Raw genomic sequence first — 23,133 nt, 5'->3', positions numbered from 1 at the left:
TGACCAAGCAGAATTTTCCTCTGATTTTCTTTATAAGGCCTGCTCCCATTTATGGACATCGGATGAAGTGTACATGGAAACTGCATCAAAACTAGATAAGATACTTTTTTTTGTTGTTCTTTGATTTTTTAACTTCTCAACAAGATCTATGGAATTTTTTATATAGGATTTCTTTGTGCTTAAAAGAGGCTTAAAAATGGTGGCTAAGAAGCCACCATTTTTGCTCACATGCTCACCATCACCTGCTACAATAGGAGGTAACGGAATATCTTTCTTATGGATTTTAGGCAGACCTTAAAACTTTGGGGCTGAATAACCTTTGGGGTAATTTTCTGTACATTTGAGGGGTAATTAGTCTACTGTCATTTAAATTTCTAGTGCTTTTCTCACCTGCTGTGTGTATTTGTCCGTGGGATAAATTTTTATGTCTTTGTAAGTATCTTTATCCACTAAAAGGGTGTTAACTTTTATTTCATAATCTGGAGAATTCATAATTACAGCTGTGTTTCCTTTGTCCGCTCTTGTAATCACTGTATTTTTGTCTTTTTTCAAGTTTCGGAGGATTTTAATTTCTTCCTTTAATTGGGTTGAAAGCGACAAGGATGGCCTATAATCAAGAATACTCTTTACAATTTCACCTCTGAGTAGGTTTGGATTTTCAAATTCACCATGATAGCTAAAAATAGCAGACTCCACGCCCGTAATAATTTCTGATGTATTTACGTGTGTTTGAGTCATTACAAATTTTGGTCCTTTTGAAAGAATACTTAGTTCCTTGGATGTAAAAACCTTAGAGGATAGATTTTCCAAAGGAGGGTCAGGACAAAATCTAGGAAGGAAAATCCGTGTTTGTTTAAAGTGTTGAAATTCCAGTTTTGAGAATTTTTCCGATAAACGAGTTTTTGCTAAATGGAATACGTGTCGGAAAGACCTATGTGAGATTTGTAAAGTTTGGTGAAAAGCCAGAATATAATTTGTAATTTACAGAAAAAATTCTTTTAAATGTTTTCATTGTTATAACTAAGAAAAATAAAATAAATTAAGATTTTAAGGGATAAATATCAGCATATGTATATTAAACTGACAAAGCACATTTTTTCAGCAAATTCATTTGAATTTTTTTCAGTAAAGTACAGATTATATTCTGGATTTTAGAAATCATATGGTTTAGAACCCTACTCAGATTAATTTCTGCTCGTTTTGCGATTGACTTATTTTAATTTCTGTTTGTTTTTGATTTCATTTATTTATTGATACTGATTTGTGGTGGTTGTATGCTTGATAGATTATTCAAATCTATTTTTGTTCATTTTTGGTTTAATGGAGTGCTTTACTTTTTTTTGAAAAACTTATTCAGTATCTAAATTGAAACTTTAAGTATCTTAGTATCTAATTTGAAACTTTGTTATCTTGTAATTTTAGCCTCTCGTTTGTAATGGGTGACTTCAAAAACAATGAAACATGAAATATGGTAAAAACAAAACACCATTTCTGAAATATATGCTTATCTTACTTTGAAGCTAAACTTATCCTTTGCAATATCAGTCTCCGATTTGTAATCAACAAGCATATATCCTTTTTTGAAAATTATGGTGGGACTGCAAGCCATCGCGAAATAAAACACTGTATACTAGGGCGCTTATGTTAATACTTAAGGAAATTCGATACCCTAAAGGACACGTCCATTATAGAATTTTTAGTATGTGTGGCCAAACTATTTAGAACTGACTGGTTGGTCTTGCTATAACTTGTAGAGCCTGTATGAGAGATTCCAATAAACGAAAAAAAAAAACTAAAAATCCACCTCTGCTTTTTCAAAATCTTATGAAAGCTATTTAACTTATCCCGTTTTTACCGGAGATAGAAATATTCAGTTATAATGAAACTTAGACGATTAGAAACTGAATTTTTATTTCGATTAAATGGAGCAGAATTTTCTTTTTAAACAGGAAAGGACAGTCCCTGAAAATGTTTTAACATACCTGCAGGGGAAATTTTAAAAATCAGCTCCAAGAAAATATCATTTGAGAAATTTGGAAGCTTTAAGAGTTCTCTGTGGTGCTGCCCGGTTTGGTAGAAAGCCTCGCTTACGCATGGGAGCTAAGATTACATTGTCTTTTCAGTCAAATTTCATAGTCAAACCACAGATTCTCAATAGCTCTCGGTAGTGGTTACTCTCCTGGGAGAATTCACTAACTGGCCCTATCTCTTTGAGACGTTCAGCTGACGCTGAGGCTCGCAAAATGATTTTAATTTATCGAATCCCTTTACCATATCTAAACTAAAATTTAGGACGCTTGTATTGCAGTTAGGCTATAACCTTCAATTTATAACAAGCGACTTCAACAAGTGACTTAGGATTCCTTAAATATTGTGGCTACTTTGATGAAGATCTACTTTGACTCGTAAAAGATCTACTTACCTTGATTGTATGTTGGACTTCAATATTGCATTATGGGCTTCAAGAGCTATGATCAAAAAACTCGGAAATCGGAACATAACGGTGTAAAAATACAAAACTGTATGCTTTCAGTTATGAGGCAAAAACGTCCCAGATCACGAATTAATCAAAGGTGGGAAGATATTACAAAAAATGTGCATAGTTATACGAAAATATTGAGCATTATAAGAGACTGGGCAAGCAATCTTAATTTGTTTTTCAGGGGGCGGGGGGTATGGAGAAGATTCTCTACCTACGTGCATGACTGTTTCAGACGTAATTGAGACGATTTACTGAGCATAGAAAATACTTCTGAAATACAATACTCAAAATGAATTATGATGTTTTATTCAGCACATTTTCATATTAAAACATCTTACATTTTCATTCACTCTTTAAATCACAGAAATTCGCATAACATGGACTATATACAAAAACATACTTGAATAATATAATCTCGAGTGGTGCATTCACTGCTGCTGTAAAACAGCCTTGATGCCCAATAAATATCGAATAACCCCTATGCTGATACATATTTATTTTTTTGGCCGCCTTCGTCAAGTTATACGGAAAAAAAAACATGTGACAGTAAAATCCACAAAACAAATGATAACTCGACATGGCTGTTTTTACACATATGTATATAGAAAAATAATTCATATCATTCAAGAACCTAACTAAAAGAAACCATCTCCAGATGGGTCGTTCAACCAGGGATAGTTGGGTGGACAGCGCATGCATGTGTGCATACGGAGCGTTTCCCCGGGTAGTTCCTTGCTAGTTAGACTGCAAGAATTTGGCACGCCACATTCAGAGATCGGAGTTGGGTTGCATTTCTCTTTCCAAGCGTCAAAATTTTTAGCTTCATTGACAGTTTGTGGGTTTTGCATCCATTGAATAACCTGCAAAAATGTAATCAAGCTATAAAGCAAGTTATGAAGCATAATACACTGAGCAAAGTCCTAAAATTAAGAGTAGTGGAAACGTAATGACAAATAGCGACTGTGATCGATACCAGTGTGGCTTTTCAACTAGGTTCTTTCAATAGCCGCTACAATTCTTGTTTCAGATAAAACGAAAACAAGTCCTTAAGTCCATTAATAATAATAAAATGTACATTGGACATAAATCAAATAACAAAAAAACACGTCTTTTCAACCCAAAGTAAGGAGCAACATTAGAACTTGAACCGAAAAGAAATTATTACTTATATGAGGGGGGTTGCCCCCTCCTCGACACCTCGCTCTTCACAGTAAAGTTTTTTAGTACTTTAAAAAAAAGGCTTCTTATCATTCTAATAAAACGACCTTTGTGTTTCACGAGTCGTTATTAAAAAATTGGGACAAATTCAAACTTCAGCCTGAGGAGTGAGGTGTTAAGGGGGGGGGGGGCCTCATACGTAATAATATATATTCGTTTTAAGTTTTAATGTTGCTTCTTCCTTAGAGTTGACAAAAAAATTTATTCAATTTCTGATCATTTTTTTTTTAATAATAAAGGGAGATCTGGAAAGTTCCCCCAGTGTAAAACTTCCATTTAAAAGTTCACCTCCCGAAAACTGCCCTCCCCAGGGAAAATGTTCCCCGTGGAAAACCCCCAGCAGAAAATTCACCCCCCCCCACCAACTGAAAAATTTATACACACTTCCCGATAAAAAAACACTGTAAGTACACGATGGGCAAATTTTATAACTTAAAGACCTTTCCCCAGGAGCTGTTGAGGGTCAAATTATCTCCAAAGGTATAGTTATTGGGCCTTCCAATTATGCTGGGCAAAATGGCTTTCTCAAGATTTGATCGGAAGATTTTTGGGGGAAAGGGAGTGTAGGAGGGGGCTAGTTGCCCTATAATATTTTTGGTCAATTAAAAACGGCACTAGAACTTTTGATTTCCGTTCGAATGAGCCCTCTTCCGATGTTCCTGGACCCTCGGTTCCGGTGTGCTTTACTTTCCACAGTTGAAGCGTTTCATGGCCAAATTAGGGGTGTATTATAAATTCCTGCGGTATCTGGGTCCCAGAATTTGGTGACTTTTTCAGTTCAGTAAAACTGGCCAGACGCATAGGACAAAGAGTGGGGAAAAGTAGAAGGAAGATGCATTGTTGGTGTGCACTAGTCATCTCGTGGAAAAATGTGGTTTGCTACTTCCTTATGAACTTAGTCACAACAAATTCTCTTACACTTATTTTAAAACATGATTTGTTCAATCAGCTTTAAAAAGCTAATTTAAAATAGAATGATAACAGGTTTTAACTATAAAATAGGAAACTGAACTGGGCAAGATAGGGTCGAGATTTATTATAATATCTACCTATATAGTTCCCTAATTTCTGTAAATCTCGACCAATCACTAATCATCATCTCTGAAAACACTCACGCGACGTTATACAATGGATATTTGAAGCTAAGCTTCTACTTACCGTTATTATGCAGCCAGCAGGTTTCATTAAATGATGTTGAATTTTATTGCAGTTTTAGTGAATCGACCCTATTTTTTCTCAAGACTGAGTGATCAAGTTTAAATTTTCCTGATTTTTATGGGTGTGGGGGGGGGGGCTATGGAGACTTAATTTTGAATAACGGGGAAATGAAATGAAAATTTTGTTTTCTTTGGTCCTTACAAAAGATCATAAGCTTCGGTGTTTTTGTTTTTTGTTTGAGCCTGTCGCCAAACAGGCCTTTTTGTTTAGGAAGAATTGTTTTCTTCCTGTACTCTTATAGCAACAAAACGGTTAAATTAAAGCATTACAATCAGTCCAAGACTACCCGAAAAACATGTTTGAATTATCATACAAAAAAGCTGACCTTGCAAGTAACGCCAAACGACCTTGCAAATATTAACGGAGTCTAACGAACTTTCACTTATGACAGGTTTGGCAAATCATACTGATTTTAAGTGTGGGTGTCTACAACAACAGAAAGGTTAGAACACATCGAACGCAAAATCTAGATTTCAAGGATATTTCTTAAATATGATAACTTTTCGATTTGTTGAAAGGCTGAGACGTAAAAATCAGAAACCTTTACCGTTCAATTTCCACTCGGGGTATTTTTATTATTATTTCAAAGATTGGAATAGTTATTATGCAAACAAAAGAAAATATTTTAATAAAATTGGGAGGGAAGGGGGAGGCTAATGAGCCGAATATGGCTCAAGACAACCTGCAAAAACCTTGCTTCTTTTTAAAATTGACTTTATTTGGCATCATAAGTCAACTATTCACAAGAAGTCACCCAAAAATAATAGTAAACATCATATTAGCCAAGCCTGTTTATTCAAAGGTTAATACACAAATGGCTAAGCCTATGGTCAAAATTTGTTTATCTATGAAAACTAATCTTTCACTCTATCTGAAACCTGACACCCATTGAAAAGTATAAAGTAAATGAAGAGAAAATTAAGAAAAAGTGTGTTTTTCACCTTACATATAAATATGTCTGTTTATTCCTGGTCGTTAATACCATAGAAAAGGCTTAACAGAAGTCAAAATTAGCATATATATGAGAAGCCAAGTTTTCATTACATCTAAATCGTAACCCCCATTGGAAACTATAAAGAACTTAAGAGAAAAGTAAGAAAATTTAACATTTTAGATGACAATTATGATTCAAGAGCTGAACGAAGAGACACAGTCTGGCAGTAGCGGTTCTAGGCCTGGGCAGGGAGAGGGGGGCAGCTGTCCCCGAGTTTCTTTTATTTTATATTTTTATACTTCTATGGTATACCTTGCCCCCCTCCCAGATTATGAATCCTTAAACCGAAACTGCAGTCTGAGATAGAGGATTAGTGGGAGTTGGCTGAAGCAAAGTAACCCAGACTGGGATGGAGGAATACAGATCGCCATTGATCATAAATGCTCACAACCACCACCGTAGACAAGAAATATATTTACCTGAGTCATGGTCACAAAATAGACGTCATTATATTTTTCGAGAAGCTCGTCTATCCAGAACAGGAAAGCATCGAAGAATTCAGGGTTGTTCTTCAACCAGGCAGCATGGAAGTAAAGACCAAGAGGGGCACGATTCTGTTGGTAGTGACGGTCGAAATTGTGGTTTAAAAAGGCGTAAAACTGTTCTCCAGAAAGAATATTGGAGCAAGAGTCAACCATGGCACAACCTGTAGGATGGATTTTTTTTTAGCAAAACTAGTCCCTGCGCTAGCCCACACACAGGAGTTTATTTCAGAAGAGGTAAGACCGTCTCAAACGCTCAATTCTATGAGTTGGGGAGAAATATGTAAATCTACTGAAAACAAGTAGAATTTGAGATTTCTGTGGATACTTACCTGTAATTAAGGTAAGTTCAAATAGAAGAACTAGATTAGCCCTTGTCAAATATCAGATATACAGAATATCGGGTGAAATCTAGGTTAAATTTTGTTTTTATGAACTAGTTACAATAACAAAGAAAAGAGTAATACTGTTTTAATTTCCTATTCAACACTTTCTTGAAACACAATTGTCATCGCTTTGACAATTGCGTTTAGCCCCCCCCCCCCAATTCCTGGATATAGATTCCTCTTGGCCATATTCCAAACTTTGTTGATTTTGTTCAAATTGAAATTATGAACCAACTGTTGTGACATAGAAGTAAAAAATGATAATAAAACCCGACAAAACCAGTAGTATATATATAGCCTATAGCCACATTTAGGCAGTGGGTTAGGGAGTTGGGGCAAAATAAAACCCGACAAAACCAGTAGTATATATATAGCCTATAGCCACATTTAGGCAGTGGGTTAGGGAGTTGGGGCAAAATTACCAGGGCAGCACCTATTATGTGTGGAAAGAACGTTGGAGGGAGAATTGAATGGTATTTGTTGTTGTAGCTAATCCAGAAATCTTTCACCAAGATTACCTCAAACACGAATGAATAAATATAACATAACAAATGACAAACACGAATGACATAACAAAACTCGAACATGTGAACAAAAAAAAAGTATTTGGTTTTCTCCATCTCCAAAGGAACAAGAGTAGCCAATAGGACAGGTGACAGGTGGTCAAATCCCTGGGCCAATTTTATGGCCTTATCGAGGATTTCTTTTTTTTTGGGGGGGGGAGGATTTACAAAAAACACGAAGTGCATCGAAAAACTGTTTATATAGATTTTCGTTACTTTTTACGAGACAGACAAAAATTTCAGGGAGGGGATTTCAAACCTGGTAGCCCCCCCTTCCTTGGATACAGCCTTGCCCATGCATCATAATGGGTCAGTATAAGATTATATTTTAAATAGAATTTGTTATGCATTTAATCCTTTTCTTATTTAATTCATATTTTAAACATTATTTATAGGAATTTTTTCTACTCAAAACACAATCTAAATAAGTAGGAATCTGCTATTAAACCGTTCCAGAAACTATTTCTTTACAATGAAGCCCACTTTCTGAAATAAAGTGCACTAGATGGTGCGTGCCAAGCGTGGCGCAAGTGAGCAGCACATACGGCGCTCTGATATGTTGACCATGTGTTAGAAAGTGGTCAATCCATCGGTTTTACACAGCACATCTTTGAGCGCAACAACTAGTTAATGGGTAATTACGAGTGTTTTATTTAATGATTGACGCTCAAAACATTCTTTAAACAAATGCACACCAACAATCCCTTCCATTCTTGCTATCCCTTTCCCACTCCCCGAGAGCTGGAGCATTCGTTCTCGAAGTACTGGGAAAAATCCAAACTTTACCGTGGTGGGGGGCTTAGGAGGGTCGTGGCGGAGCAGGAGTCAACCATGGCCCATTTATAGAATACTATATGTTTGTTTGAGTTTTAAGGAAGCTCTACTTTTATTTGAAAAAAAAAACTATTTTTTATCAGTTCTAATATCATACACAGGGCTATTCTAAATATGAGGAGGGAAATTCTTCAAGAAAAGGGATCATTTAATGTGTTTGCCTTTTAAAATGGAATAGAATTTTCTTAAATAGCTTTCCTGTGGCGTCATCACTTCAATTACTTAAAAGGGAGACTAGAATATAAAAAAAATCCTTTTAGTTACCATTTTCATGGTTTTTAAGGGGAATTCATCCAAAAAAAATTATAATCCCCGGACTCTCTTTGGAGCAAGGGTGGATCCAGGATTTTTTTAGGGGGGGGGATAGGTTGGTCCGATAAACGTTGCGTTAAGAGCAAGTTTAATTAACGCAAACTTGGGTTAGTTAAGTAAATTACACTACTTTAGACTACGTTAGGGGGGCGCACACCCATATCGCCCCCCCTGGATCCACCACTGCTTTGAAGGCTCACCGAAATTTGTAGTTAAAAAAGCTCTAGACCCGCCTACAGAAAGATCCTATGACCCTCGCCCCCTAATAGTTGATATACAATCACTGTAAATAATCTTATGAGGCCTCAAATGAATAAACTCAGTTAAATGAAGCTTAAAGACAATTATCTAACCCTGTTGGTTCAATATTTTCAACAGCAAGCTATGTTACTAAGAAAATACATGACAACTCACGAAAAAAAGACATCAACGAAACATAGGAAATAACTTTCCATTATTATGTATTAAGCCTTAAATCACCGTTAGAAAACAACTGCGCGTGAATACGATAGTATTTCACAGTATAAATGGATAGAGACATCACTGTTAAGCAACGAATATTCTACTTCTATTGGTAAATATTTATAGTATATATTAAAAATAATTCTAAGGTGCTAATGAAATAGCATAATGACTTTTGATACATAAATGCATAGGGATCAAATATTTATTATTTAATTATTTATTTTAATCAAAAATGGAGAAAGCCATAGACTTGTCTCGTATTATGTGAATATATTTTACTAATAAAATTGAAAAAACTACCTAAATACATTATTTGTCGATTCTGGAAACTAAGAGCTTTCTTGGGAAGCAGGGGGTTAGAGGCTTTTCCTAAGAGGTGGGGGAAGGGGGGTCAAAATAAATAAAAATGAGTGTTTACGTCAATTTTTCGATTTTTTGGGGGTGAGGGTTCTTTGGACTAAACTTGGATAGAAGATCCCCCCCCACCTTGCGCAGACAAGACCATAAACTTTTACGCTGATTTTCTATGTAGTTATCTGCTAATTTGTATTATGATGATACATGTATTTTACAAACCTGGGAGATCTTCATCAGATTCAGGATCATCTCTTCTGTCCAACTCGTTCATGACCATTTCCCAGACAGCATGGGATCTAGTTGGGCATTTCTGCAAATTTCCATGGCATCTGTGTGGCATACGGAAATACAAAGTATATGGCCAAAGAGGAGGGTTTTGAAGAGGAGCTGTGACAGTAGAGTCATAGAGGAAAGCTTGGTCTTCCATCATAGAAAATTGATTGTTGCCACCTACTCTCAAGTATGGAGCGCGCATGCCTACAACGCTGTTATCAGTTATATTGGCAAACTTGTCAATAATGAGACGGGCTCCGGCCATTTCCTTTGCCCAGTCATCAACAGATGCATTTGACCACAATGATTCGTCGTCATTATGACTAAAATAGAGGAAAAGCTTGAAATGTTTTGATTACAATAATTTTTAAGCTGTTGAAACACATTTCTCTACATAGAAACAACATCCAATATTGATGAAAACGTAACTACTTTTTCCCCATTTAATAAGAAAAGGAGAATTCCATTCAATACAGTCGTTAAGACTATTTAGCCAGGCATATACAAAAACTTTTTTCTAGGGAGGGGGGGAGACAATAAAAAACAGCTGATTTTATAATCTGAATGAGAAGGGCCAAGAAAATCAAGAAAAATTTGGATTTGAAGGAAACCCGAGACACACGCACCCCTCCACCTTCCTGCGTACGATCCTGCATTAGTGTATCGATATTTGAGCCATATGTCCAATGAACTTTATCAGCAGATGATAAATGATTGTTTTTAAACCTACTTAATCCAGAAAAATATAGGTGATAAGCAAAAATAAGTGACATCACATGTAACCACTTAATTAAATCATTTCAAAACAGAAAAAAAACATAAGACATTATATGCAGAGAACAAATAGGGACATTCATAGTGAAAAGTGGTTTACCGTCAGGATGCGTAAATAAGCAATTTTGAATTTGAGTAAACGTGATCATTGCTTTTATTCACCTAGTTGTTCATAACCGTTTCAGCTAGGACGAGGCCAGATCAGCATTTATTTTTATTAATTAAAAAAAAAAGTTTTTCAACAAAATAAGTTTTTCAAAGAAAAGTAAAGAACTCATTTAAACCAAAAATGAGCAAAATCAAATCAAACAATCTACCAAGCGTAAAACTACCACAGATCAGCATCAATAAATAAATGAAACCCAAAACGAAAAGAAATTACAATAAATATTAAAGTGCAACATAATTTGCACTTTACTGAAAAAAAAAACAATGAATTTGCATTGTCAGTTTAATACACATATACTGATAATTATTCCTTAAACTTGTAATAATATTTGATTTATTAATGCTATACAAGTGAAAACATTAAAACAATTTTTTTTTTCAGTAAAGTGCAAATTATGTTCTGGCATTGGGAAGGTATAGGAGTTTTGAACCCTACTTTTGTTAATTTCTACTCGTTTTTGGTTTGACTCGGTTATTTATTGTAATTTTTGTTCGTTTTGGGCTTCATTCATTTATTGATGCTGAATGAATTCTTTACTTTTCTTTGAAAAACTTATCGTGTGGTAAGTTTTTTTAATTAATTTATGTTTGTTTTATATTGACATAGTCTTTTCAGGGAAAAAGAAAGTAAGTTTAAATCTTTTCAGTTTTTCTTTAAGAATTTACAGTTTGGCCTGCTATTTGTACGATGGAGAACATTTTTCGATAATTTTTAACAACATACAACCTTTTAATAATCTGGACACAAATAGTAGTGTTTAATTTAGTTTTATACTTCCTCTAGTGTACTTGAAAAATAAAACTTGATACCAATCGCAAAAAAAAATCTATCTATGCTCTATGACAGCTTAGATACACTTAAATTCTTTTGATTTAGTTAAATTTTAAGAGCAGAAGTAGTAATAGAGGTAGCCCCGAACGTTAGAACATATTACTCTCAGTAGTCCTTGGGATACTGCTGCGATGTTTTATTGGCAATCAGCAAGCACACAGTACTTTTGATTTAATCTCAAGGCAACATTTAGTTTTTAAACATAATGGGCTAATTGCATAACTGTGTGTGTGTGGGGGGGGGGGGGGGTGACCCACGCAATAGCCCTAGAGATGCATTTACCAGACCGTTCAGCTATGCTGAACAAAATGGCTATCTTAAATTTTGATTGGAAGCGATTGGAAAATTATGACCTAAAGAGGAAGGCTGATTGCCCTCCAATCACTTTTGGCTCTTAAAAAGTGTACTAAAACTTTTAATTCCCAGTAAAATTAGTTCCTTTAAAATATCAATGATTTTACTTGCTATGAGAAAGCAGTGCTGCCTATGATATTGCTTATATACCCTATTAATACTTGCATGCGTGTAGTTTTTATCGTTTAATTGAAACTCCCCCTAAACATTTCAACTTAATGCCCTTAGCGTCATTAATTTCACTAACCGTGAAGTAGTATCAAAAGTAAACACATGGTGTCTTCTGGCTAGTTCAAAATCTGTCACAACTTACCTACCCTTAGCTTGTGTAGTAGCAATAGCTGCAGTAGCATTAGTAGTAGTATGCACAAAGCACAGTTGTTGTTTTCAACATCCCCTTCAACACACGATGAAATGTCTAATACCATCAACCAGTCCTGAATCATTGCTAATACGTCCTCTAGACAATCTATGTGTGCATAGTGTGTTTCGATTTATTTCAATACAGTTACAGTATTGCCCAAAATTTTCGCCTTAATACCCTTGGGTTTATTTGTAGTAGTAGTGGTAGCACCAGCAGTTATAGTAGTAGCAGTAGCAGTAGAGTTAATAGTAGTAGTCTTAGATTTAGCGACAGTGTTAGTACCAGTAGTAGCAGTAATAATAATAGTAGCAGTAGTTGTAGTTGTAGGAGTAGAAGCAGTAGTATTATGATACAAATTTTGTCTTTTGGTTAGTTCAACATCCCCCACAACAAGTGTTGTAATAGTAGTAGAACTAGTAAATGTTGCAGTAGTATTAGTAGTAGTGTGCAGATGTCCTTTTGGGCAGAAAGTCTTCCCCTTTGAGTATCCTCTGAGAGTTCCAACTTAATACCTAAATCAATTCTTAAGATACGCTATTTTGACAATCTAAACGCACATAGTGTCTTTTGTTAGTTCAAAATTGCCATCAATATTCTCTTAAATTTTACCTTCACAGACTTGGCCTTAATAGTACTATTAACTCAGTAGTTTCAGTGGTAGTAAAAGTAGTTGCAGTGTTAGTGTTGTATTAGTAGTAGCAGCAGTATTAATAGCGGTAGTAGCATGTACATATTGCCTTTTGGTCAGTTGAACATCGCTTTCATGATGCCCCGGAAGTCTCAACTTGACACGGTAAGCCATTCCAAAAATATTGTTGATGAGCACGCTTTTGATACCCTTTTCACCTTAATACTCTAAGCCTCACAAGTTGATGCTATTGAAGTAGTAGTTGGAGTAGTTTAGTAGCAGCAGTAGCATAAGGAAAAGTAGCAGTGGTATTAGTGTTAGTAGTGACTAGCATAAATTACCTTTTGGTCAATTGATCTTCTCATCTAAGTTTTCTCCAAAAGTTTCAACTAAACAACAAAATCAATTCTTTAGATACATCTTTTTTGCACTCTGAATGCGCATAGTGAGTTTTGATTTAGTTCAAATTCCCCCTCAATATTCTGTCCAATTTTCACATTCTTACTTGTAGCCTTAATTGTACTAGTATCATAGTAGTAGTGGGAACAATAGTAGCAGTAATAGTGTATAATTATAAGTAGTAACAGTGGTAGGAGCAGTATTAATAGCAGTAGTAACAGGTACATTTTGCCTTTTGGTCAACTGAACATCCCACTCATGATGCCCCTCAAGTGCATAATACACATAGTATGTTTAGATTTAGTTCAACTTTCCGCTCAACGTTTCCTCAGATATTTTTTGTCAATATCCTCAGCCTTAGTAGTAGCCTACTCACTACAGAAGTAATTGTTTTAGTGATAGCAGAGGTAGTAATAATAGAACTTGTGGTAGCAGTAAAAACAGCAGTAGTTGTAGTAGCGTGCAAACATTGCCTTTTGGTCAATTGATCATTTCCCTTATCATTTCCTGAAAATCCCAATCAATATACTAAGGCATTCCCGAGCTAGAACCTTTTGACAACCCATATACAAATAACGTGTTATGATTTAGTTCAACACTCTCCTTGACATTCCCTGAAAGACTCATACTTATGCCCTTCGTATTTTGGGAAAATAGGGGTTGTGACAACCCTGGAGGCATTGTTATATGTTCTTTGGATTATTTAAAACAAAATTGCTGTCACACATTTTCAATCAGATACATTTGGTGAAAAGACGAGTAGTTGGGGGGGGGGTCTTGTTGACCTCCGTTACTATTGAATCTTAAAAGGGAACCAGTACTTCCAATTTGAACCAAATGAGCCACCTCTAAAGTGTATACAACCATCCCTTCCATAAGAACCTTAAATGCCCCAAGGGCATAACCTACAACCCTCACCCTTAGGCTCTAGTAGTTTGTATCAACCTCAAAGGCCTTGTTATATGGTCTTTGGACTATTTTTAATAAAAGGACTATCTCAAATTATCTATTGAATGCATCCCAGGAATACAAGACGTGTTTGTGTGTTGTTTTTTTTTTTTTTTGGGGGGGGGGGGGTAGCTGCTCTCTGATCACTTTGACTCTTAAAAAGGGCACTAGAATTTTTGATTACCCCTCCAAAGCATATACAACCACCCTTTCTATACGAAAATTATTCGCCCCCAGGGCATAACTTACAACCCTTGCCCAGAGAGCTGTAGGGGGGGGGGGGGTGTCTTCTTTGCAGACATAATTTCCAGACCCTTTAACTACGATTAAACAAAATTATTATCCCCTAATTTTGATTGGAGGTGTTAAAGGAAATAGTGAGCGCGCAGAGGGGGGGGGGGCTGGCTGCTCTTAAATCACCTTAACTCTTAAAAAGGGCACTATAACTTCCAATTTCAAATAAAATGAGCCCCATATGAAGTTTATACTACCGCCCATTCCATAAAAACCTTATTTGCCCTCATGGCATAACTTACAACTTTATCCCTAGGGCACTGGGGGGTTGTGTCCACCCTAGAGGCCTTATGTTCTTTGGACTATTTTGAAAGTTACTATCTCATAATTTCAATCAGATGCTTTTGGTAATAAGAGGGGTTGACGAGGAGGAGGGGGGGCTAAATGCCCTCCATCACTTTTGACGCTTAAAAAGGAACTAGAACTTCCAATTTTCAATCAAATGGGCTTCTTCTAAATTAAAACAACCGCCTGTTCCATAAAAACCTTAAATGCCTCACAGCATAAATTACAACGATCGTCCCCTTGGCTCTTGTGTCTTATCAACCTCAAAAGCCATATTATATGATCTTTGGAATATTTTGAATAAAATAACTATCTCAAAATTTTTTATTCGACGTATTTTGGGAAAACACCACTTGTGGGGGGGGGGGGGTAGCTGCCCTCTGATCCCTTTGACAAATAAAAAGGGCACTAGAAATTAAGATTGCCAATCCAATGAGTCCCCTCTGAAGTATGTACATCGACATTCCCTGAAAGACTCATCCTAACGCCCTTCGTATTTTGGGAAAATGGGGGGTTGTGACAACCCTGAAGGCATTGTTATATGTTCTTTGGATTATTTTAAACAAAATTGCTGCCGCACAATTTCAATCAGATACACTTGGTGAAAAGATGGGTAGTTGGGGGGGGGGTCTAATTAACCTCCATCACTATTGACTCTTAAAAGGGAACTATAACTTCCAATTTCAACCAAATAAGCCGCCTCTAAAGTTTATACAACCATCCCTTCCATAAGACCCTTAACATAAGACTATTTCGAATAAAAGGGTGTATCCCATTTGAGCGCTTTCCCATTTGAGCGCCATGGCGCGCAAATGGGAATTTCCTATTTGCGCGCCGTATTTTAATTAGTTCAGTTGTGTCCCATTTGAGCGCCAGATAATATTTTGCGTTTCCTCTTCATGTTGAAAATCGCTCTTCTCTTATCCAAGTCCGAAATTGAACTGAACTGAGCTAACAATCTTGCACCCTCTTATAACATTTACTTCGAGCGCCCATTAATCCTAATTTACGATGCAAGGTCAGGTGACCTAATTGCGTAAGCGATTGCACAACCGTTTACCCACAAACTGCAATAGGATTTAGTGTGGGAGCATATTTTTTTACCCTCTTATAACAAGTATTTAATGATGCCAGGAACAATATTTCTGGTTAGTATTAATAAGTCAGTTTGACAATGAAGAGCTCCAAGAATAAACAACTGCTAGAACACGACGGTTTCGTCTACAGATTCGATAAGCCGATTTCTGGAGGAAGAAAGAAGAGCTGGAGATGCATGAAGAAGGGATGTCTCGGGCGGTTACACACTGATTCCAGCGACGGCTCACCAGTTTCAGTTGGTACGCACGACCACAGCGCTGATCCTCTGCAGACCCAGCAGTACAAATTCCGGTCAGACCTTCGAAGCGAGTCAGCCCGTACTACTCGTCCGATTCCCGCTATCTACGACGGCCAGGTCGCAAGTGCTGCTGCCAGTGGGCTGAGTGCATTGCCTCAGTTACCCTATAAGCACGTGAAGTCGTCCATGTACAGATCACGAAACAAGCTGATACCACCACTGCCCGCTGATACTATATCCGTACCGACGCCCTTGCCCCAGGCTTTCAGTGAGACGTCTGCAAACCAGAGATTCCTCCTCTTTCAGCTTCAAAATAACGCTGCGATTTGCTTTGCAACCGACGAGTCGTTAAGTCTGCTTGAACGAAGCCCGGAATGGTATATGGACGGCACCTTCGACTCAGCTCCTTCCCCATTCGGCCAGTTGTTCACCGTTCACGTTTTCTTCGGCGACAAGCAACTTCCCGCTGTCTTCGTGCTCATGGAGAGCAAGTCTGCGCAGCTTTACAACGACGTCTTCAGCGAGCTGATCCTACAGGCTGCGATGAAAGGAGTGACACTTCGCCCGACGACCGTCGTCTCTGATTTTGAGACCGGTCTGCTGACATCCGTGAAGCAAGTTTTTCCGGCCGCCAAGCACCGTGGGTGTTACTTCCACTTTTGCCAAGCAGTAATCAGAAACTTGGGGCGTCACTCAGTCCGTGAGCTGTACATGACCGATGCAGACTTCAACCTCTACGTTCGAAAGCTTCTGGCTCTGGCGTTCCTACCTCCAGCGATCGTCAGAATCAATTCTGGTCCAATCATTTCTCACATCGTTCGTACCTGGCCTTCGGCTCGTCCGTTTGTCACTTACTTCAGCCGTCAGTGGTTCGACCAATGTCCTCCTCATTTCTGGTCAGTCTACGGCATCCAGCGAAGGACAAACAACGACCTCGAATCATGGCACATGCGGTTTAACCGAAGAGTCGGTCGCTACCACCCGAACTTGTGGCAGTTTATCTCTTTCCTGAAGGAAGAACAAGCAGTCGTCGATTCTGCAAGGACACAGCTACTCCAGGGTCATGTCATCCATCGGACGAACAAGAAGTATGCAAGGCTGAACGAACGACTCGAAAAGCTGTCGACGGAGTACAGGGCTGGAACTCGAACAGCAGACGAGCTTCTCTTGGGTGTCGCACATAACATTTCGCCGGATGTGTGATATTAGCAGTTTTTGTTTGTATTTTTACCAATATATTAATTTGAATTATCCGTTTTTGGCACGATTTTTGGGTGATTTCGTTCCATTTCTAAACGATCGTTGTGAAATAACTCTAAAAAAAGAGCCGAATATTTCGACTTGACCAGCAAGCCTTCTTCAGCGGCAATCAGTTCTTACCCTATGAACGTGCGTAAAATCTTCACTTATATTCTTCACAAGCTTAACAAACGTTTAGCTTCTTAACTCTCAGTACAGAGTTATTTCACAACCATTGACCCAATAAAATCCTCAGTTTTCTTCGTTGTCTTCGTGGCAATAAATATTTCTACAGGTCAATGTGGCAGCAAACCACGCTTCATCCACCGCAAAATCACAATTTTGGGTTTGGCGCTCAAATGGTACTCCGTGGCGCTCAAATGGGAACAAAATTCCGTGGCGCTCAAATGGAACAAAATTCCGTGGCGCTCAAATGGGAAAGCGCTCAAATGGGAACACCCCGAATAAAATGACTGTCTCAAAACTTTTTATTCGACATATTTTGGGAAACACGACGTGTTGGGAGGGGGGGGGCTGCCCTCTGCTCACTTTGATAAATAAAAAGTGCACTAGAAATTCAGATTGCCAATCCAATGAGTCCCCTCTGAAGTATATACGACCACCCTTTCTATAAAAATCTTATATGCCCCCGGTGCATAACCTACAACCCTTAGCCTGACAGCTGTGGGGGCGGGGGTGTCTTCCTCAGACATAATTTCTGGACCCTTCAACTACAATGAACAAGATTACTATCTCCAAGTTTTGATGGGATGTCTTTGGAGAAATAATGAGGCTGACGGGGGGGGGGAACTGGTTACTCTCAAATAACTTTTGACTCTTAAAAAGGGCACTAAAGTTTTTAATTTCAAGCCTAATAAACCACAAATGAAGTTTGTACAACCACTCATCCCTTAAAATCCTTATATACCCCCAGGGAATGACTTACAGCCTTATCCCCTGGGCACTGGGAGTTGTGTCAACCCTAGAGGCACTGTTATATGTTCTTTGGACTATTTTGAGTAGAATAGCTATCTCATAATTTTGATCAGATTCATTTGGTGAATAGGGGTAGTCAGGGGGGGGGATAGCTGCCTCACATCATTTTTTACTCTTAAAAGGGAACTAGAACTTTAATTTTTAACCAAATAATCCTCCTCTAAAGTTTATACAACCATCACTTCAATAAAAACCTTAAATGCCCCCCGGGCATAACTTATAACTCTTACCCCCAGGCTCTAGGGGTTTGTTTCAACCCCAAAAGCCTTGTTATATGATATTTAGACTATTTTGAACAAAATAGTTATCTAAAAATTTCTATATAGATGCATTTCGGGACAATACGACGTGTGTGTGTGGGGGGGGGGGGAGTAGCTGCCATCCGATCACTTTGACTCTTAAAAAGGGCACTAGAGCTTCTTATTACAAGTCCAATGAGCCCCTCCAAAGTGTATATGACAACGCTCTCTATATAAACCTTATATGCCCCAAGGGCATAACTTACAACCCTTGTTCTGAGGGCTGGGGGGTTTGTCATCTTCAAAGACATAATTTCTGGACCTTTCAACTACGTTGAACAAAATGGCTATCTCAAAATTTTAATTGGAAGTGTTTAGGGAAATGATAGGCTTGGGGGGGGGGGGGTATTTTCCCTCCAATCCCTTTCGACTAATAAAAAGAGCACTAGTCCTTTCAATTTCCAATCGAAGGAGCCCTTTTTGAAGTTTCAACGACAACGCTTTCTATAAAAACTTAAATGCCCCAAGGGCATAACTTACAACCCCTGTCTTGAGGAATGTGCGGGAGGGGGGGTCATCTCCAAAGACATAATTTCCAGACTTTTCAACTATGTTGAACAAAATGACTACTTAAAAATTATGATCCCAAGTGCTTGGGGAAATGATGGGTATGGGGGGGGGGGGGGCATTCACCCTCCGACCACTTTCTACTCAAAACGGGCACTAGCACTCTCAATTTCCAATCGAATTAGCCCTTTTCGAAGTTTCTATGACAAAATTTTCTATAAAAAAAAATTATATGCCACCGGGGCTTTACTTACAACCTTTGCCCTGAGGGCTGTGAGAGGGTTGTCATCCACAAACATAATTTTCGGACCTTTCAAATACGTTGAACAAAATGGCTAGCTCAAAATTTTGATTGGATGTGTTTCGAGAAATGGTGGGCGTGGGAGGGGGGTTAGTTGCCCTCCAATCACTATTGACGATTAAAAAGGGCATTAACCCTTTCAATTTTCAATCGAAAGAGCCCTTTTTGAAGTTTCTGCGACAACTCCTTCGATACAAAATGCCTAGGTCTAAGACAAACAAACCAAAAAAAAACATTATGCAAACATCGTTCTTTACATAGGCAGCGCTATTGCGCTGCCTATGACTTCTCACAGATTATATCCGGGGAAGTTCGGATAAGTTTGACACAGGATCCTCTAAAACCCTTGATTAACTTAATACCCTCAAGAGGACCTAATCAAGAAAATCACCAAAAGCAAACCGACGTCTTAAAAACAATGGGACCTATCAATTTATACACAGGTAATAAAATAACAGCTCATGCCAATGAAGCAAGCAGTTTTAATTAATTAGGTACACACCCTTTGACAAGGATACTGGCACAACCTTGTGCTTTTGGACATGCTTGCGTACTAAGACCATTATAAAGTTAGACAAAGGATTTAACTATGAATGGTAATTAGCGTTACACTATGATTTTCCTATTGCTCAGGTTATTATAATTAAATAGTAATTAAAATTTTGCTGGGAGCAAAATTGAATCTTATAGTGTAAGATATTTAAAACGGAATCTGGGTTTTTATCAACGGCCAGTCATTATCTTGACACTTTTAAAGTTTATTTTCGAAATTTAGGTAATTGGGATTACAAAAAGGACACCTTTTGATTTTAGTGTTTTTTTTAACCGCCTGTTGTTCTTGCGTCGCAATTTTATGTAGTTTTTGCCTGAAACATTAAGAAATTTGCCCAACCGCGGGTACATTTCTGGTGGGTTTCAGACAGAAGAAATGATGAAACAATTACTCTAAAAAATTGCTATAAGAGAAAATGTAATTACATTAAATGAGAGAAAATAAGAGAAAATATAATATAAAACTATAACATAAAACTAAACTATAATATAAACTATAAAATCAAACTATAAGAGAAAATGTAATACTGACATGTAAATGCACAACGGGGCTTGAAAATCGTCTGGGACAATCAAATTATCCTTTTCTCTTTTTGATCCAAAAGACGATGAAGTTGAATCTTACAGATAAATTACCTTAATACTAAAGAGTAAAATTAACTTAATTTACGCTGTTTTCTCTTATAGACTTGTACACTATACTTCCGTTTTTGAATTTTAGGAATAGAACTTTTTACGCCACTTTTGGGCAAATTTGAAGACACAATCTGTTTTTTTTTTATCGCCGTAAGTTTCACTGAAATGATTGATTTTTTATGGGGGGGGGGGGGCTCAAATTCCAACCAGCAGAGTCTGAAAAACCATTACACATAATCTTTGAGCGCTGGGAGAAAACCTTGACAGCTTTAGCCTAAAAAAAAACACAATAGATAGCTTTTCTTAAACAATAACGTGTCTTCGAAAAAAATTTTAAATCGCAGATTTCACGAAATCAAACATTATTTTAGAAACTGTAGACTACAATGACATGCGGTAATTGCGTATAATCAAAATCAGCATAAAAAGTTACATTAGTGTCAGTTATGCTAACATATTAAGTTATGTTTTCTTTTCTAAATCTGGATCAGGTTTCGCAGGGATGGGGGCTCTGCTCTACGTTATGCGAGGATCGTCAACCCACAAACTATTTCTGAAGGCTTACTCTGTCGTTGTGTTCAAACAGATTGGGTTTTGCCCTCGCTAGATTTGTCACAAAATAGAATATCTAGCCTTGACTATTGTTGTGTTGTTTTATTTTTATTTGAATAAATTAAATTGAATTGACAGAGTATATTTTCTTTCTTGATTTCTTAACAGCATTTTCCGAGAAAGTATCACCAACAATATTTTTTTTGAAAATTGATTTCTAGTAGTAAGGAAGTCTTCTCACCAGCCCTAGGGATTCGCTTTGAAAAGCAGATAGTAAAGCTAGAAAAACAAGTTGGAAGTACTGGGAACCACAAATCGTCAATCGGTAATCGAATATCCTAATCGCTTTCCTTAAATTGACTGTATTGAAACACGGAACAAATAAATTACTGCTGTAGTTGGTCCGCCCATTTGACTATACAAATAGGGCTTTACTTAGGAGTTTTAAACCCCCTCTATAATCACTTTGAATATGTGCTTTAATTTGTTTTTTTATAACTGGCCCAGTGTCTTTGGCAAGACACTGGGTTCGGAAAAATAATTTTCATAATAAAACTTAAAAGTCGTTTTAAAATGAGATGATGTTTTGTACTTCAATTTCGGTGGGTATGACCAACTTATGGCTTCACAACCCTAAACCAAATTCATGCATTCTAAAAACTTACGTGATTGAATGTGCAGCAATTTCATGTCCAAGTCTGTGAATTGACTGAACTGCAGTATAATTAGTGTATTTGTGGGAAACAAAGAAAGTTCCCTTGACATCACAGCCATTAGGGTTTTTTCTCACTCCATCAAATAATTCCTGGTAGAGCTCAATATTGTTATTGTTAACAGCATCATCAAAACTGATAGTGATCATTTGTGGAACCTAAAAAGTAAGTAGGATTCTATAGTTCTGTTCTCGGGGGCTACACCAGTGGCATAATCTTGTCCAAATCTTTGGGGGGGGGGGAGGTAAGCTGGAGCCAATTTTCCCAAATCAAGTGAAAGTGAAAACTGAAAAATGAGCCATATAGTACCATAAAGCCAAAGATATACTAAAGAAAACTGACATGTTTCTGAGGAGGCTTGAGTTAAACAGGCTTATTTTAGATTGGACAAGATTTTTGAAAAAAAAAACTAAATTTCAGCAGGGGCCAAATTGGGGTCTAGGGGGGCAGTTGCCCCCCTTTTGCCCCATAGAAAATTGCCGGCCCTGGGTCAATATTTTTTTTTTTGGGGGGGGGGGGTATTTGACTATAACATTCTAAATTCCTTTGGCTAGATTTTGAATGTATTTTCAATGCTAAGACTTTCTACATATGAATTGTCGAGAAGCAAAATTGATTAGCTATTTATTTTTATTTTTAATGCTAGCACAAGAAACTTTGAATGACTAAATCTTGTTGGTTCATAAGTATATTAAAAAAAATGGATTAATACAAAAAAAAACTTGAATTTGGGGAATTAACTAAATTTCGGAAATGTTAATTTACATAAACTGGTGCTCAAAGTACTAATGTATATCCTGAAAACCCGAACACATTGAAAAATACTAAACAACCGGAATTGTTTCTTATTAAAATTATAACTTTAAAAAATAACAGAAATTAGAAATTTAAACTAAAACCGGCTACCTACCTTTTTTGAATTTTTTCCGTCATTTTTCATCAACTTAATAAAATTAGGTCATAATACCACTAAAATTATTATTCAAAATGCTGTGGAATCATATGCCGTACTATATCGTTTTAATGAGTGAAATTTTTTTACCATTAAAACCTTCTATGAACTCTTTGGAAAGTACCCCCTCCTCTCCTGAAGTATTTATATGGAGATATAAGTCGTTAGTAGAATTTAACAAATTGCTTTAGAATTGTTTGGCTAATTTAGTCTTCGGAAGTAGGAACTCTAACACCTTCTTATACCGTAACTTTGATACAACAGCTTTTTTTTACAATTATGGTTCACATAACGAATTCAAAAGTTATGTCGGACTTGCTTTCCTCTTTAGTTATTCAAAAACCCATTCCATAAAAAAATGCCCAACGAAGTTTCCAAAACTCATCATCTTTCCTTACAAACAGTTTCGAATACAGGACA

The 23,133-nt window shown here is 37.1% G+C and overlaps 1 protein-coding gene across 1 annotated transcript in view; it reads right to left on the bottom strand.

Moving 5' to 3' along the window:
* Window positions 1–2,772: 2,772 nt before the first annotated feature.
* Window positions 2,773–23,133, bottom strand: part of serp (chitin deacetylase-like protein serp) — a 47,034-nt gene continuing 26,673 nt past the window's right edge. Inside the window, exons 6-9 of the mRNA XM_089102057.1 lie at window positions 21,714–21,919; window positions 9,531–9,907; window positions 6,332–6,558; window positions 2,773–3,342 (exon numbers count right to left, since the gene is read on the bottom strand). Coding sequence (XP_088958183.1) covers window positions 3,118–3,342; window positions 6,332–6,558; window positions 9,531–9,907; window positions 21,714–21,919 — 1,035 coding nt within the window. The 3' untranslated portion in view covers window positions 2,773–3,117. The remainder of the gene's footprint in view (window positions 3,343–6,331; window positions 6,559–9,530; window positions 9,908–21,713; window positions 21,920–23,133) is intronic.

Source organism: Artemia sp. Qi Xiang Cuo, chromosome 16, assembly GCF_049724085.1.
Source record: "Artemia sp. Qi Xiang Cuo chromosome 16, ASM4972408v1, whole genome shotgun sequence".
NCBI lineage: Eukaryota > Metazoa > Arthropoda > Branchiopoda > Anostraca > Artemiidae > Artemia > Artemia sp. Qi Xiang Cuo.
Note: the sequence above shows the minus strand (reverse complement) of the source record. Positions and strands in the feature narration are given on the sequence as shown.